Here is a 15,976-nt window from a genome sequence, read left to right on the forward strand (position 1 = left end):
GCTGTCCACAACATCCAATCCCCACCCTGCCAATTGTGTTAGTATGAACGACCGGCCAAGCTGGTAGCAACGCAGAGAGCTGGGCTCGATACCAGCGTATCCTGCGTTAGTGGCGAGCGCCTTGCCCACTGCGCCACTCAGCCGCCCCTGTGTCCTTGTTTTTCAAACTTACATTTTTATTGGATTTAGTCTGAAACATATACAAATAAAATAAAAACATTCACCATTAACACAAAAAGAAAGATGAAACAGCCATGGTTACATTTGACCTATATATAAAATATATATATATATAAATTGTCCATTGTCCAAGAAAGGGCGTATACAAGTCCAGTATCTTGATATTTACATATCACAATTTGTCCATAATCACTGTGTATCATGTATCATAACTCATCCATTACTTCCATTTACAAACAGAAAATGTTTCTCTCACTCTAAGCTGGTAAGTCATTTGTTCCATAGTGTAGATATAGAAATACACATTAGAGAAATATAGAAATGAGTAATGCTGATAAACGAAGTTATGTTATATTGTGTTATGTAGTGTTGTATTGTATTTACCGCTGTCAAGCGACACATTTTTTTATTTCTTTTTGTACTATAGTAAAATGTATATTATATAATGTATTATACTAAATTATGTTATATCAAGTCAAATTACAAAGCTTGATATTATGATTTATTTAGAGGAATGTAAAGAATACATGTTAAATAAAAAAATTAACTTTTCATTCATTCATTCATAGCATCTCTCGTGTCCTGGTTTCAGGTACTCGGACAAAGGCTACCTGGACTTCCGAGACCACCTGCCGGTGAGGAAGGTGGTGGTCGGCGACACCAACAGAACCGGCTCGGAGGCTCACTACACCGTCGGACCGCTCCGTTGCCATGGCGACAGTAAGCTTAACGGGTTCCCCCGATGCTCGTGATGACACACTGTCCTAGTTTAATAAAGGCGCTGTGAAAAGTGGTATTTTCATTCCGTTAAAATAAGTGGTCTACATTCCAACAGTTATCACTGATATAGAGTGTCTGGTCAGTAACATGGGTCTCCCAGTCCATCCACTCTGCAGTAAACAGCCATCACTGATATAGAGTGTCTGGTCAGTAACATGGGTCTCCCAGTCCCTCTGCTCTGCAGTAAACAGCCATCACTGATATAGAGTGTCTGGTCAGTAACATGGGTCTTTCAGTCCCTCCTGCTCTGCAGTAAACAGACATCACTGATATAGAGTGTCTGGTCAGTAACATGGGTCTCCCAGTCCCTCCTGCTCTGCAGTAAACAGCCATCACTGATATAGAGTGTCTGGTCAGTAACATGGGTCTCCCAGTCCCTCCTGCTCTGCAGTAAACAGCCATCACTGATATAGAGTGTCTGGTCAGTAACATGGGTCTCTCAGTCCCTCCGGTCTGCAGTAAACAGTTATCACTGATATAGAGTGTCTGGTCAGTAACATGGGTCTCCCAGTCCCTCCGCTCTGCAGTAAACAGCCATCACTGATATAGAGTGTCTGGTCAGTAACATGGGTCTCCCAGTCCCTCCCGCTCTGCAGTAAACAGCCATCACTGATATAGAGTGTCTGGTCAGTAACATGGGTCTCCCAGTCCCTCGTGCTCTGCAGTAAACAGTCATCACTGATATAGAGTGTCTGGTCAGTAACATGGGTCTCCCAGTCCCTCGTGCTCTGCAGTAAACAGTCATCACTGATATAGAGTGTCTGGTCAGTAACATGGGTCTCCCAGTCCCTCCACTCTGCAGTAAACAGAGAATACATTTCCTGGTATCCTGTTCACACTTTATCCAATCAGGAGAGAGAAAAAAAAAGAAATAAAAACTAGCTTTAAGCAAACAAGTAAAATAATCTATTACCAGAGCAGTAAGAAAAGCTGGCTTGGCAAGCTTTTCTTGAAATACATGTAAGTACAAATATCTAGGGTTCTCTCTCCTGATTGGATAAAGTCGGAAGGGATACCAGGAAATGTATTTTCTGTTTACTGCTGAGTGGAGGGACTGAGAGACCCATGTTACTGACCAAACACATCAGCGATGGCTGTTGGAATGTAGAGCTATTTAACACTTATTTTAACAAAATAAAATACCACTTACAGCAACCCTTTCACTACCACACGACAGAAGGTTAACCTTTCACTACCTGTAGTGTGGTAGTGAAAGGGTTAACCTCCTGTCGTGTGGTTGTGAAACGGTTAACCCTTTGTCATGTGGCAGTGAAAGGGTTAACCTTCTGTAGTGTGGTTTGATTTGATTTGATTTGATTTGATGTTTTTTATTTTCGTGTCTTACATACAGGTGTATGCCTAGCCCATATGGGCTTACAAGACACATAAACAATAAGTATATAATAGTATACTTGACATTGACAATAAGTTATATATAGACCAAGGTAGTGAAGTTATATAGACCAAGGTAGTGAAGTTATATAGACCAAGGTAGTGAAGTTATATAGACCAAGGTAGTGAAGTTATATAGACCAAGGTAGTGAAGTGGTAGTGTAGTGGTAGTGAAAGGGTTAGCCTTCGGTAGTGTGGTAGTGAAAGGGTTAATCTTCTGTAGTGTGGTAGTGAAAGGTTAACCTTCTGTAGTGTGGTAGTGAAAGGGTTAACCTTCTGTAGTGTGGTAGTGCAAGGGTTAATCTTCTGTAGTGGTAGTGAAAGCGTTAACCTTCTGTCGTGTGGTAGTGAAAGGGTTAACATTCTGTAGTGTGGCAGTGAAAGGGTTAGCCGTCTGTAGTGTGGCAGTGAAAGGGTTAACCGTCCGTATTGTCGCAGTGAAAGGGTTAACCCTTTGTTGCGTGGCAGTGAACGGGTTAACGTGGTCACTACCGCACTACCAAATGGTTAACCCTTTCACTGCGACAATACAGAAGGTTAACCCTTTCACTGCCACGCGACAAAGGTAACCGTCTGTAGTGTGATAGTAAAGGGTTAACCTTCCGTATCGTCGCCGTGAAAGGGTTAACCCTTTGTTAGCGCAGCGGTGAAAGGGTTAACGTTGCCAAACGGCCGGCTCTCTTTGGATGTTCTGAACTGAAACGTCGCCCCCTACAGGGAACATCTGGAACACCATCGCCTTCACCAAGCCCACCTACATCACCTTCCCCACCTTCAGGCCCGGCCCCAGCGCCGACATCTCCTTCCACTTCAAGACCTACCGCACCGGCGTCTTCCTGGAGAACACCGACGACTGGCTGCGCAGCTTCATACGGATAGAGCTCAACAGTAACTTATACTTTAACTTGTTTTTTAACATTTAAAAGAAAAATTGTGATGTAGCTGTTACCCAAAGATACCTATCTCAAACCCCGCCCTCTTTACCCGATCGTCCGATCACAGAGGGAAGCCACAGTTGTGATTGGAGGATCAAGAGAAGAGGGCGGGACGGGCGGCTAAGTGGCGCAGTGGGCAAGGCGCTCGCCACTAATGCAGGAGATGCTGGGTTCGAGCCCAGCTCTCGGCATTGCTACCAGCTTGGCTGGTCGTTCATACTAACGCAATTGGCAGTGTTAGGGGGTGGGAAGCTGGAGGGTGGGGATCGGACGTTGTGGACAGCGACTCCTACAGGTCGGTTGGTGCACCTGCGCAGCAGAATCAGGAAGCGACGGGGGCGGCGTGTCCCTCCCACGCAGACCCTCGCCGCTGAGAGATCGCGCTGTTCAGGTGAAAAGATGCGACGGCTGCCTCCTCGAGTACCGGAGGGGACACGTGATGCAAGGATTCGTCCACATTGCAGCCGACCAGTGGGAGGCATGGCCTAACAGCGTTCGAGACAGGGGAGGGTAGAATTGGACAAATACGAAATTGGGATGGGAGAAAAATAGAAAATGGGTCTATCTCAGGTCCCGCCCTCTTTTCTCCAATCACAACTGTGATCTGTGATCAGAGGATCAGGTCAAAAGAGGGCGGGGTTTGAGATAGGTCAATAGGTAGGTTGATTAGACAGACTTTACCTATTGTCCTATATAAAACCCCGCCCTCTTCTCTTGATCCTCCAATCACAACTGTCGCTTCCCTCTGTGATCGGACGATCGGGAAAAGAGGGCGGGGTTTGAGATAGGTCAATGGGTAGGTTGATTAGACCGACTTTTCCTATTGACCTATCTCAAACCGCCGTTTTTTCTTGATCTATGATCACAGAGGGAAGTGACAGTTGTGATCGGAGGATCAATAAAAGAGGGCGGGTTTGAGATAGGTCACTTAGGAAAAGTCGGTCTAATCAACCTACCCATTGACCTATCTCAAACCCCGCCCTTTTTTCTTGATCCTCCGATTACAGAAGGGACAGTTGTGATTGGAGGATCAAGAGAAGAGGGCGGGGTTTTATATAGGACAATAGGTAAAGTCTGTCTAATCAACCTACCTATTGACCTATCTCAAACCCTGCCCCTTTGACCTGATCCTCTGATCACAGAGGGAAGCGACAGTTGTGATTGGAGAAAAGAGGGCGGGACCTGAGATAGGTCACTTAGGAAAAGTCGGTCTAATCAGACAAGCTCCTCCCTCTGTCCCTCCCCCCCCCCCCCCCCCCGCCCCCCAGCCACCCAGAACCTCCTGTTCATCTTCATGGTCGGCGACGGCATCGTCAACGTCACGCTGAACTCGCCGATGCCGCTCACCGACAACGAGTGGCACTTCGTCCAGGCGGAGATCAACGTGAAGCTGGCCCGGATCAAGGTGGACTACCAGCCCTGGGCCGTCCGGCGCTTCCCCGGCCAGACCTTCGTCAGCATGGAGTTCTCACACCCCCTCCTCGTAGGTAGGTCGCGGTTAACGGGAGCGCGGAGGATTAATCAAACACCTTCGGAGTCGGTTGACGTTTAGTTTTTCTCTCAGAGGGGTTAACGTCATTTAATTGGTTGAATGTTAAATGGATATTTTTTTTTGTGGTGGGACTTGATTAAAAAATGTTATCGAATTAATTCAAGACTTTATAGTTAATTAATTTAAATTAATCACATTTTAATCGCATATCAATATTTGATGCGAAAAGCTAAAAATTTCAATTCAAATGAATGTTTGTATACAAGTGAATCAATGAATATACATTATACATACGTTTAAGCAGCAAAATCCTGTATTAGCTACTACACAGACCAACAGATCAATGCAATATTTAACAAAGTGCAGCAATTTTAGGAATAATATATATATATATAGCGCAAAGGACCTTTTGTAAACTCAAGCACTTTCGAGGTAAAAGTAAAACGCAGTACTTTCAAGTACATTCCAGATTGACAGTTGACCATTGAAAATATGTATTATACTTTATACTTATAGCACATGCATGAGTCTGGTCTCCTTTGAAAGGTAACATTCTTACACAATAAAGAAAAATCATCATGCGATTAAATGCATCATTTTTTTTTACTTTTAATTATTTCTGTAGTTAATTAATCGAAATGAATGCGATAAAGTCTCAGCCCTAATATTTTGATATTTGTAATTTCAGTTAGTTATTTTACAAGTTATTGTTATTGTGTAGAAAGATAAGATAAGATATTCCTTTATTGATCCCCTTGGGGAACTCCGGGTGTCATAGCAGCATGGGGGAGGGGAGGTATGGGCAGGGTAAAAAAAAGAAAGACATAAATATAGGCAATATAATTTGATATGAACATAAAAATATAAGAAAAAATAAACAGTGTAAACAATATAATTAACTCTGAATATACAAATATGAGATAAATAAACAGTGTAAACAAAGGTACAGATAGTATGCCCTATCGGTTATATTATATGTTACAATAAATATACAATAATACAATAAATATACAATAGATATACTGTACTGTATCTCTCTGCATTGTTTAAATCAAATGTTAGCATTGTTTACACTCTTCATTGAACCAGCCTTGGTGCTCTTTGCAGGTCCCTAGTCGTTCCAACTCAAGCGTGTACCAAATTGAGTAAACATGTTCAAAACAGAAATCGGAAGTTTATACTACGTTTTATGATGGTAATGCAAACCCTCTTGGAGTTATAACCCCTTGAATAGCTTGGACAGACAAATAAAACATGCACACTCAGATACAACACCCACAATAAATCTCTGCAGCATTAAATTGAGTATGCACGTTAAAAACACGTTTTATAATGGTGATAAAGAAGATTATTTTATTGTCAAAGCACACAAGGCTATTCAAATGAGTCTTTTTGTATACCTCCTAGTTGCAGATACACACAGTCCTCATATCCCTCCTAGTTACACACACACAGTCCTCATATCCCTCCTAGTTACACACAGTCCTCATATCCCTCCTAGTTACACACACAGTCCTCATATCCCTCCTAGTTACACACAGTCCTCATATCCCTCCTAATTACACACAGTCCTCATATCCCTCCTAGTTACACACAGTCCTCATATCCCTCCTAGTTACACACAGTCCTCATATCCCTCCTAGTTACACACAGTCCTCATAGTCATATCCCTCCTAGTTACACACAGTCCTCACATCCCTCCTAGTTACACACAGTCCTCATATCCCTCCTAGTTACACACAGTCCTCATATCCCTCCTAGTTACACACAGTCCTCATATCTCTCCTAGTTACACACAGTCCTCATATCCCTCCTAGTTACACACAGTCCTCATATCCCTCCTAGTTACACACAGTCCTCATATCCCTCCTAGTTACACACAGTCCTCATATCCCTCCTAGTTACACACAGTCCTCATATCCCTCCTAGTTACACACAGTCCTCATAGCCCTCCTAGTTACACACAGTCCTCATATCCCTCCTAGTTACACACAGTCCTCATATCCCTCCTAGTTACACACAGTCCTCATATCCCTCCTAGTTACACCTACTGTACTGACGTAACACAACTTAACCCTTTCACCGCCACACGACAGAAGGTTAACCCTTTACTATCACACAACCGACGGTGATGCTCCATCATTAGCATCATTAGCTCCGCAAAGGGCTAACCTTCTGTATTGTCACAGTGAAAGGGTTAACCGGCTGTCGTGTGGCAGTGAAAGGGTTAAGATACTTATTCCGTGTCTCTCCAGGCTCAGCCAACCGCACGCTGAGGCCCTTCCTGGGGTGCCTGCGGGGGCTCCGTATGAACGGGGTGCCCCTGGACCTGGAGGGCAAGGTGAACGAGGCGCAGGGCATCCGGAGGAACTGCACGGGGCAGTGCCTCAACGCCAGCATCCCGTGTCGCAACGCCGGGCAGTGCATCGAGAGCTACGCCTCGTACACCTGCGACTGCAACAACACGGCCTTCGACGGCTTCTACTGCCACAAAGGTGCGTTGAGTTCGCTTCGTTATGATGATAGGGTTGGGCTCGGGCATCGTTTGGATTGGAACGATTTACGGTTTCCGATTTCCGATTCTCCATTTCGATTCCCGTTCTTTTTTTTCTTTTTTTCTTTTTTTCCCCCTCCATTCTCCTCCGATTTTCTCCCATCCCAATGTTAGTCGTTATGCCAATTCCCAATCCCCTTCCTGGTCGCTGCGCACTTACCCCCCACAGTCGGTCTGGGAGAGTGGAGGCTATCACGTGCTTCCTCCGACACACGTCTAGCCAATCAACCACTTCTTTTCACCTGGCAGCGCGGACTCTCACTGAGAGGGTGTAACGTGTGGAAGGATCACACTACCCCCCTTAGATCCTATCCGCGCTTAGCAGGCGCCCCGACCGAACTGTAGGAGTCGCTGTTTACAACGACCCGGACCCACCCCGCCAGCTTCTCCCACCCTCTAATACTGCCAATTGTATTAGTGTGAACGGCCAGCCAAGCTGGTGACAACCCCGGAGCTGTGAGCTGGATTCGAACAGGCGAATCCTAGCGTCTCCGGGGTTTGGTGACGAACGCTCGATTCCTGTTCTAAACGATTCTCGCTTCTGATTCTTTGAGGTGCAGGTCAAAACAGGTCACAGCTTATTTCGCAGGATATTTTATTTTTATTTTTGAAAAATCCTTAATTTTTTTCATACTATTCACATTGTCAGTTGACTTGATACAGTTTAATTTGGTCGCTGTACTGTAACTAGGGTATTAATTAACAAAGTAAAACATAAATTTGTTTTAATCGAAATTCAAACATGTTACTTCCGGTTCCGGAACCGGAAGTTAGGAACCGGTTCCTATTAGAACCGGTTCTCGGTGCCCAACCCTAGTTATGATGTGGTAATAATAGTTTTTTATTGTGGCTCGGGAGGTAGAGCAGCCGTCTGGTATTCCGGAGGTTCACCTGGGGCAGCGTGTCGATGTGTCCTTGAGCAAGACACTTAACCCCTAATTGCACCTGATGAGCAGGTCGGTCGCCTCCGCCGTCGGTGTGTGAATGTGTGAGTGAACGGGTTCAAATGTGAGGAAGAAATTGTAAAGCGCTTTGGATAAAAACGGTTATATAAATGCACCATTTACCATTTTATTTTATTTGTTGCATGCTTTTCGTTTAAATTAAATCTCGCAAGTGCTACTAGGGGAGGAACAAAACAAACGAATGCGTGAGGGAAGCCGTGAGGGAAGCCGTGAGGGAAGCCGTGGGAGAAAAGGAGACATACCGTCCTGTTTTAAAAAGAGCAGAGAGGCTGAGGACTTGGTTTTCCTCGTTGAAATCATCTGCAGCGATTTTCCACCATAAAAACACACTTCTTCAATCAATACCTGAAATGAAGAATGAAAAGGAAAGAAAATACAAAGAAATACTAGCCTTACTGGCCTAATAAATGGTAAATGGTGTATTTATATAACAGCTTTTATCCAAAGCACTTTACAATTTTGTTCCTCACACATTCACACATTCACTCACACATTCACACACCGACGGCGGAGGCGACCATGCGAGGTGCCAACCTGCTCATCGGGAGCAGTTAGGGGTTAAGTGTCTTGCTCAAGGACACTTCGACATGCTGCCCGGGAGGAGCGGGAATCGAACCTGGGAACCTTCCGATTGCCAGACGACTACTCTACCTCCTGAGCCGCACCCTGTTTTACTAGTATGCACTTTGCTACTAAGTAATCTACCTCGCCTATATTACTACCTACTGTGCTAATGTCTATACTACTATGCACTCAATACTGTAGCACTCAAGTTCAACACTGTTTGACCAACAGTCTTACTGACCCTTAGCTGCCAGAGTTGTATCCTTCCTGCTGACTTTTGTTGTACAGAACTTGTAAGTCGCTTTGGATAAAAGCTTTCAGCTAAATGACTAAATGTAAAAATGTAAATGTAGTGCAACAGGGCTGTCCCCGACTAAGGATTTGGATGGTCGACTATGATTGGCCAAAATTTGCCGTTAGTCGACTATTGGTCGACAAATATTTATTATTTTTTTAATAAATAATATCTTTTCATTTTATTTTTTATTTTTTTTATCATTCCATTTGGGCTGTGGGGGGGGCTTAATGTCTGAATGAGTCGACTGAAGGCTTCTTGTCCTCTGCAAAAGCATGCAATTGGTCCACTGATGGATACATCTTGATATTTGTCTAGTCTAGTGTGTTCATTAGACGGTGAAATCCTCTTTCAGTGCCTCTGTGCCTGTTTTCATAGGCAGTTAGTTGGCTAGTCGACTACGGCTCCTTTCGACCGATTAGTCGACTAATTGACTAATAGGGGTCAGCCCTAGCAACATAAATGTCTATAAAGCAATAATGTCTATACCGAACACTGTGACCTCATTTTCTTCTTCTAAATTACATGCTATACTATGTTATTTGATACTATCTTGTCTAGCACAGTCTCTGGAGCGTAACAGTAAGAAGCATTTTGTATGAAAGTATTCTGTACTTCTGTATGACAACTATTAAAGAAACTTGAAACTTGATAAAGGAACCGTTATATAAAATGTGTGGAATTCAAACAGAAGTAGACGTCTAATTCCATAAAGTAATCAAATCGATGTTTGTTTCCCCCCCCCTCCGAGACATCGGAGCGTACTTCGAGATCGGCTCGTGGCTGCGCTACGACATCCGTAAGAAGCCCATCACGGACGAGGCGGCGTGGGCCAACTGGATCGACCCGCACTACGACAACTTCAGCCTGGGCTACAACGACACGGCGGACGACATCGAGTTCAGCTTCAGCACCATCCACACGCCGGCCGTGCTGCTCTACATCAGCTCCTTCGTCCACGACTACATGGCCGTTGTCCTCAAGAACGACGGTAAGGAGCCTCGGCATGAGCCCTGGGGTGCTCCAACAACATCCACCTGGGGTGTTTAAACAGCCACCGGGGGTATTTAATAGACATTTACATATTTTTTTTACTCTATCTTTTCCCCCCCTCCTTTTTCCGTTTTTCTCCCATCCCAATGTTAGTCGTTATGCCAATTCCCAATCCCCTTCCTGGTCGTTGCGCACTCTACCCCCTACCGTCGGTCCGGGAGGGCGGAGACTATCACATGCTTCCTCCGACACATGTGTACCCAGCCCACCGCTTCTTTTCACCTGGCAGCGCGGACTCTCCCTGGGAGAGTGTAACGTGTGGAAGGATCACACTACCTCTCTTAGATCCTTCCCTTGCTGTGCAGGCGCCCCGACCGAACTGTAGGAGTCGCTGTTTTACAACGACCAGGACCCACCCTCGCCGGGTTTCTTACCCGCTAACACCGCCAATCGTGTCAGTATGGACGGTCGGCCAAGCCGGAAGCACCACAGCTGGATTCGATCCCACTGTCTCTGTGGTGGTAGACAGACACTTAGTCCGCTGCGCTACCCGGCCGCCCAATAGACATTTACATTTAGTAGAATAGAATAGAATAGAATAGAATAGAATAGAATAGAATAGAATAGAATAGAATAGAATAGAAATACTTTAATCATCCCGAGGGAAATTTGACACTACTAATCGCTCACAGTAAACATTTAGACAGAACAAAGTCACGAATAAGAATAACAAAACAAATTGCCTAAGAATAAGAATATAAAACATCTACCTGGGGTATTTAAACCTCCACCTGGGTATTTAAACATCCACCTGGGGTATTTAAACATCCACCCGTGGTATTTAAACCTCCACCTGGGTATTTAAACCTCTACCCGGGGTATTTAATATCCACCTGGGGTATTTAATATCCACCTGGGGTATTTAAACCTCCACCTGGGGTATTTAAACCTACACCTCGATATTTAAACATACACCTGGGGTATTTAAACCTCCACATGGGGTATTTAAACCTACACCTCGATATTTAAACATACACCTGGGGTATTTAAACCTCCACATGGGGTATTTAAACCTACACATGGGGTATTTAAATATCTACCTGGGGTATTTAAACATCTTGAGATTTGAAACATTCCCATGGTTTGAGTTTCAGTGGTGGGCCTACCCGTTTGTTAACACTTGGATTACAGACTGCACCTTTAACCTTAGATTACAGACTGCACCTTTAACCTTAGATTACAGACAGCACCTTTAACCTTAGATTACAGACTGCACCTTTAACCTTAGATTACAGACAGCACCTTTAACCGTGGATATTTTTGGACTATAGCGCATTAATCCCTTTCCTTGAGCAGATTCACATGGCAGGTGGAGGGATCAGTCATTACACAGTCAAACAATTACTTGATGAAACGCATTATATGCTTATCGGTCATGGGTCAATAGTATTTGCACTAATGCCTTTGTTTTAACCTGATGAATACCAGATGGGTCTTTTCCACAGTAGGACAATTCAGGTACAGTAGTCAATCACACAAAATACTCATTTGACTTTCAAGTATAGTCTAAATACTTTTGAATACTGAATACTCGTTGTGTATTGTTCTATGTGGCAAACTCCACCCATTGAGTATCCCAAGCAGGTTAAAACAAACGCCACAGAATCCTTTGCGAGGTCTGATGCCAACGATACGTTCAAAGTAGGGGTGTAACGGTACACAAAAACCACGGTTCGGTACGTACCTCGGTTTTTCGGTACAATGTTCCACTCAGGGGTGATGTAGTGTGCACTTGTATGGCTGTCAACGAATATTCTATATTGAAATTAATAATCGAGTTTTGAATAATTTTTTATATATTTTTTTTATTCTCTTTTTCTCCGCCTGATTTTTCTCCCCATCCCAATTTAGTCGTTATGCCAATTCCCCCCCTCCCCTACCTGGTTGTTGTGCGTATGTTCCCCCTACTGGTCGGTACAAGGGAACCCTGAGGTCTACCACATGCTTCCTCCGACACATGCGGAGACAGCCAGTGGCTCTCTTTTCACCTGGCAGCGAGGACTCTCATTGGTGAAGTGTAACACGTGGGAGGTCACGCTGCCTTCACCATTTCCTGCCTTTCGCTGAGCAGGCGCCCACAGACCTGACTTGTAGGCGTCGCTGTCCACAACACAAGATTACCACCCACGACTTCCCTCCCCCTAACTCAGCCAAACGAGTTAGTATGACGACCGGCCCAAGCCGCAGGGCAATGCTGACTCCGGGAGTCGAGACCGCAGCCTCTTGCATTGGTGACGAGCGCAATCTCCGCTACGCCACCTGACCGCCCAGAGTTTTGAATTAAATTCGGCATGCAAAAAAAGTTCTGCATGTGCGTTCGTTAGTGGTTAACGTACCGTTGTATTCGTTCGGTACACCTTAGGTCCAGTACTGAAATAGTTTGGTACGGATACGTGTATCTTTACACCCCTAGTTCAAAGATTCCACTGTCGTCTTCTCTCTCCACAGGAAGTATTGATCTGAGGTATAAGTTGGGACTGATTACCCACAAGTATCAGCTGACCCACAGGAACCTGGCGGATGGATATCCTCACTATATCAACATCACCAGACACAACAGGACCATCAAGTCACAGGTATCTATCTATCTATCTATCTATATATCTATCTATCTATCTATCTATCTATATATCTATCTATCTATCTATCTATCTATCTATCTATCTATCTATCTATCTATCTATCTATCTATCTATCTATCTATCTATCTATCTATCTATCTATCTATCTATCTATCTATCTATCTATCTATCTATCTATCTATCTATCTATCTATCTATCTATCTATCTATCTATCTATCTATCTATCTATCTATCTATCTATCTATCTATCTATCTATCTATCTATCTATCTATCTATCTATCTATCTATCTATCTATCTATCTATCTATCTGTCTGTCTGTCTGTCTGTCTGTCTGTCTGTCTGTCTGTCTGTCTGTCTGTCTGTCTGTCTGTCTGTCTGTCTGTCTGTCTGTCTGTCTGTCTGTCTGTCTGTCTGTCTGTCTGTCTGTCTGTCTGTCTGTCTGTCTGTCTGTCTGTCTGTCTGTCTGTCTGTCTGTCTCTCTCTCTCTCTCTCTCTCTCTCTCTCTCTCTCTCTCTCTCTCTCTCTCTCTCTCTCTCTCTCTCTCTCTCTCTCTCTCTCTCTCTCTGTATTGTAATGTGTAAGCCAGCAGTCTAAAGGACAGGTGTCTCTCTACAGGTGGACTACATGGAGCCCTTGGTGGACAAGATAACCCTGGTGGAGGACGCCCGGTTCGACTCCCCCAAGTCCATGTTCCTCGGCCGAGTGATGGGTACGTACTGAAGTCTAACATACTGGTTAACGTCCTGCATGTATCAACAATGAGCATGTCGGTGATTTTACGTTTTGTGCCATTATTACTATCTAAAATGTAATAATTGTGGAATATTACAAAAATGAGCTGTAGGCTATGTGTATGAACCAATCATCCTATGATGTCACACTCCTAGGAGCAAAACAGAAAAAAGCATTTCATGTAAAAGTATTCTGTATTTTTGTATGACAACTAATAAAGAAACTCGAACTTGAACTTGAAGTCTAACCTACTAAAGTCTAACCTACTAAAGTCTAACCTACTAAAGTCTAACCTACTGAAGTATAACATACTAAAGTCTAACCTACTGAAGTCTAACCTACTCAAGTCTAACCTACTAAAGTATAACATACTAAAGTCTAACCTACTAAAGTATAAACTACTAAAGTCTAACATACTAAAGTCTAACCTACTGAAGTCTAACCTACTAAAGTCTAACCTACTGAAGTCTAACCTACTAAAGTCTAACCTACTGAAGTCTAACATACTAAAGTCTAACCTACTAAGGTCTAAACTACTGAAGTCTAACCTACTAAAGTCTAACCTACTAAAGTCTAACCTACTGAAGTCTAACCTACTAAAGTCTAACCTACTAAAGTCTAACCTACTAAAGTCTAAACTACTGAAGTCTAACCTACTAAAGTCTAACCTACTAAAGTCTAAACTACTGAAGTCTAACCTACTAAAGTCTAACCTACTAAAGTCTAAACTACTGAAGTCTAACCTACTAAAGTCTAACCTACTAAAGTCTAACCTACTGAAGTCTAACCTACTGAAGTCTAACCTACTGAAGTCTAACCTACTAAAGTCTAACCTACTGAAGTCTAACCTACTAAAGTCTAACCTACTGAAGTCTAACCTACTGAAGTCTAACCTACTAAAGTCTAACCTACTGAAGTCTAACCTACTGAAGTCTAACCTACTAAAGTCTAACCTACTGAAGTCTAACCTACTAAAGTCTAACCTACTAAAGTCTAAACTACTAAAGTCTAACCTACTGAAGTCTAACCTACTAAAGTCTAACCTACTGAAGTCTAACCTACTGAAGTCTAACCTACTAAAGTCTAACCTACTAAAGTCTAACATACTGAAGTCTAACATACTAAAGTATAACCTACTAAAGTCTAACCTACTGAAGTCTAACCTACTGAAGTCTAACCTACTAAAGTCTAACCTACTGAAGTCTAAACTACGAGCCTAGCTAAACCCCAGCCACTATGAGCCTAGCTAAACCCCAGCCACTACGAGCCTAGTTAAACCCCAGACACTACGAGCCTAGTTAAACCCCAGCCACTACTAGCCTAGCTAAACCCCAGACACTACGAGCCTAGCTAAACCCCAGACACTACGAGCCTAGCTAAACCCCAGACACTACGAGCCTAGCTAAACCCCAGACACTACGAGCCTAGCTAAACCCCAGACACTACGAGCCTAGCTAAACCCCAGACACTACGAGCTAAACCCCAGCTAGAGGCCACTACGAGCCTAGCTAAACCCCAGACACTACGAGCCTAGCTAAACCCCAGCTAGAGGCCACTACTAGCCTAGCTAAACCCCAGACACTACGAGCCTAGCTAAACCCCAGACACTACGAGCCTAGCTAAACCCCAGACACTACGAGCCTAGCTAAACCCCAGACACTACGAGCCTAGCTAAACCCCAGACACTACGAGCCTAGCTAAACCCCAGACACTATGAGCCTAGCTAAACCCCAGACACTATGAGCCTAGCTAAACCCCAGACACTACGAGCCTAGCTAAACCCCAGACACTACGAGCCTAGCTAAACCCCAGCTAGAGGCTGCTACGAGCCGAGACAAAACACTGGTGGAACCAGAGGTCAAGGTCAAGGTCACCTTTATTTATATAACACATTTAAAACCAACCGAAGTTGTACCAAAGTGCTTTACAATATAAAAACAGAGAAATACTAAAAATACAATATAAAAACAGAGAAATACAAAAAAATACACATCTGCTTTCAATATACATGTAATGTAAAGGAAGACGCAAATCCTGTCCTAGCCGTCGACTAAATACAGACTTCTTCAATCTATATCTGAAAATAAGGAGAGAAAACTGTCCACTAAATAATCTTCCTTGTCTATATTACTACCTACTATACTAACATGTCTCTACTACTATGCGCTCAACACTGCAGCACCCAGGTTTCAAAACTGTTTGATGAACATTGTTACTCAGCTGAAAGACTTGTGCCCTTCCTGCTGACTTGTCGTACAGAACTTGTCGATTTGGATAAAAGCGCTCAGCTGAAATGACTAAAATGTATATAATGTAGGGATGTTCGATATTGGCTTTTTTACCGATATCCGATATACCGCTATTGTCCAACTCTTAATTTCCGATACCGATATCAACCGATACCGATATATGCAGGGTTCCCCGCCCCCAAAAAACTGAATAATTTCAG

General features: G+C 43.7%; 1 protein-coding gene across 1 annotated transcript in view; it reads left to right on the top strand.

The window, feature by feature from the left end:
* cntnap1 (contactin associated protein 1) overlaps positions 1-15,976 on the top strand; it is a gene marked incomplete at both ends in the record, with an annotated part of 51,248 nt that overhangs the window by 27,120 nt on the left and 8,152 nt on the right. The window contains 7 exons of the mRNA XM_084328347.1: positions 773-900; positions 3,070-3,240; positions 4,556-4,774; positions 7,035-7,274; positions 9,909-10,148; positions 12,659-12,786; positions 13,411-13,504. Coding sequence (XP_084184473.1) covers positions 773-900; positions 3,070-3,240; positions 4,556-4,774; positions 7,035-7,274; positions 9,909-10,148; positions 12,659-12,786; positions 13,411-13,504 — 1,220 coding nt within the window. The remainder of the gene's footprint in view (positions 1-772; positions 901-3,069; positions 3,241-4,555; positions 4,775-7,034; positions 7,275-9,908; positions 10,149-12,658; positions 12,787-13,410; positions 13,505-15,976) is intronic.

The sequence above is a fragment of the Notolepis coatsorum genome (assembly GCF_963971535.1).
Source record: "Notolepis coatsorum genome assembly, chromosome: 14".
In the NCBI taxonomy this organism is placed as follows: Eukaryota; Metazoa; Chordata; class Actinopteri; order Aulopiformes; family Paralepididae; genus Notolepis; species Notolepis coatsorum.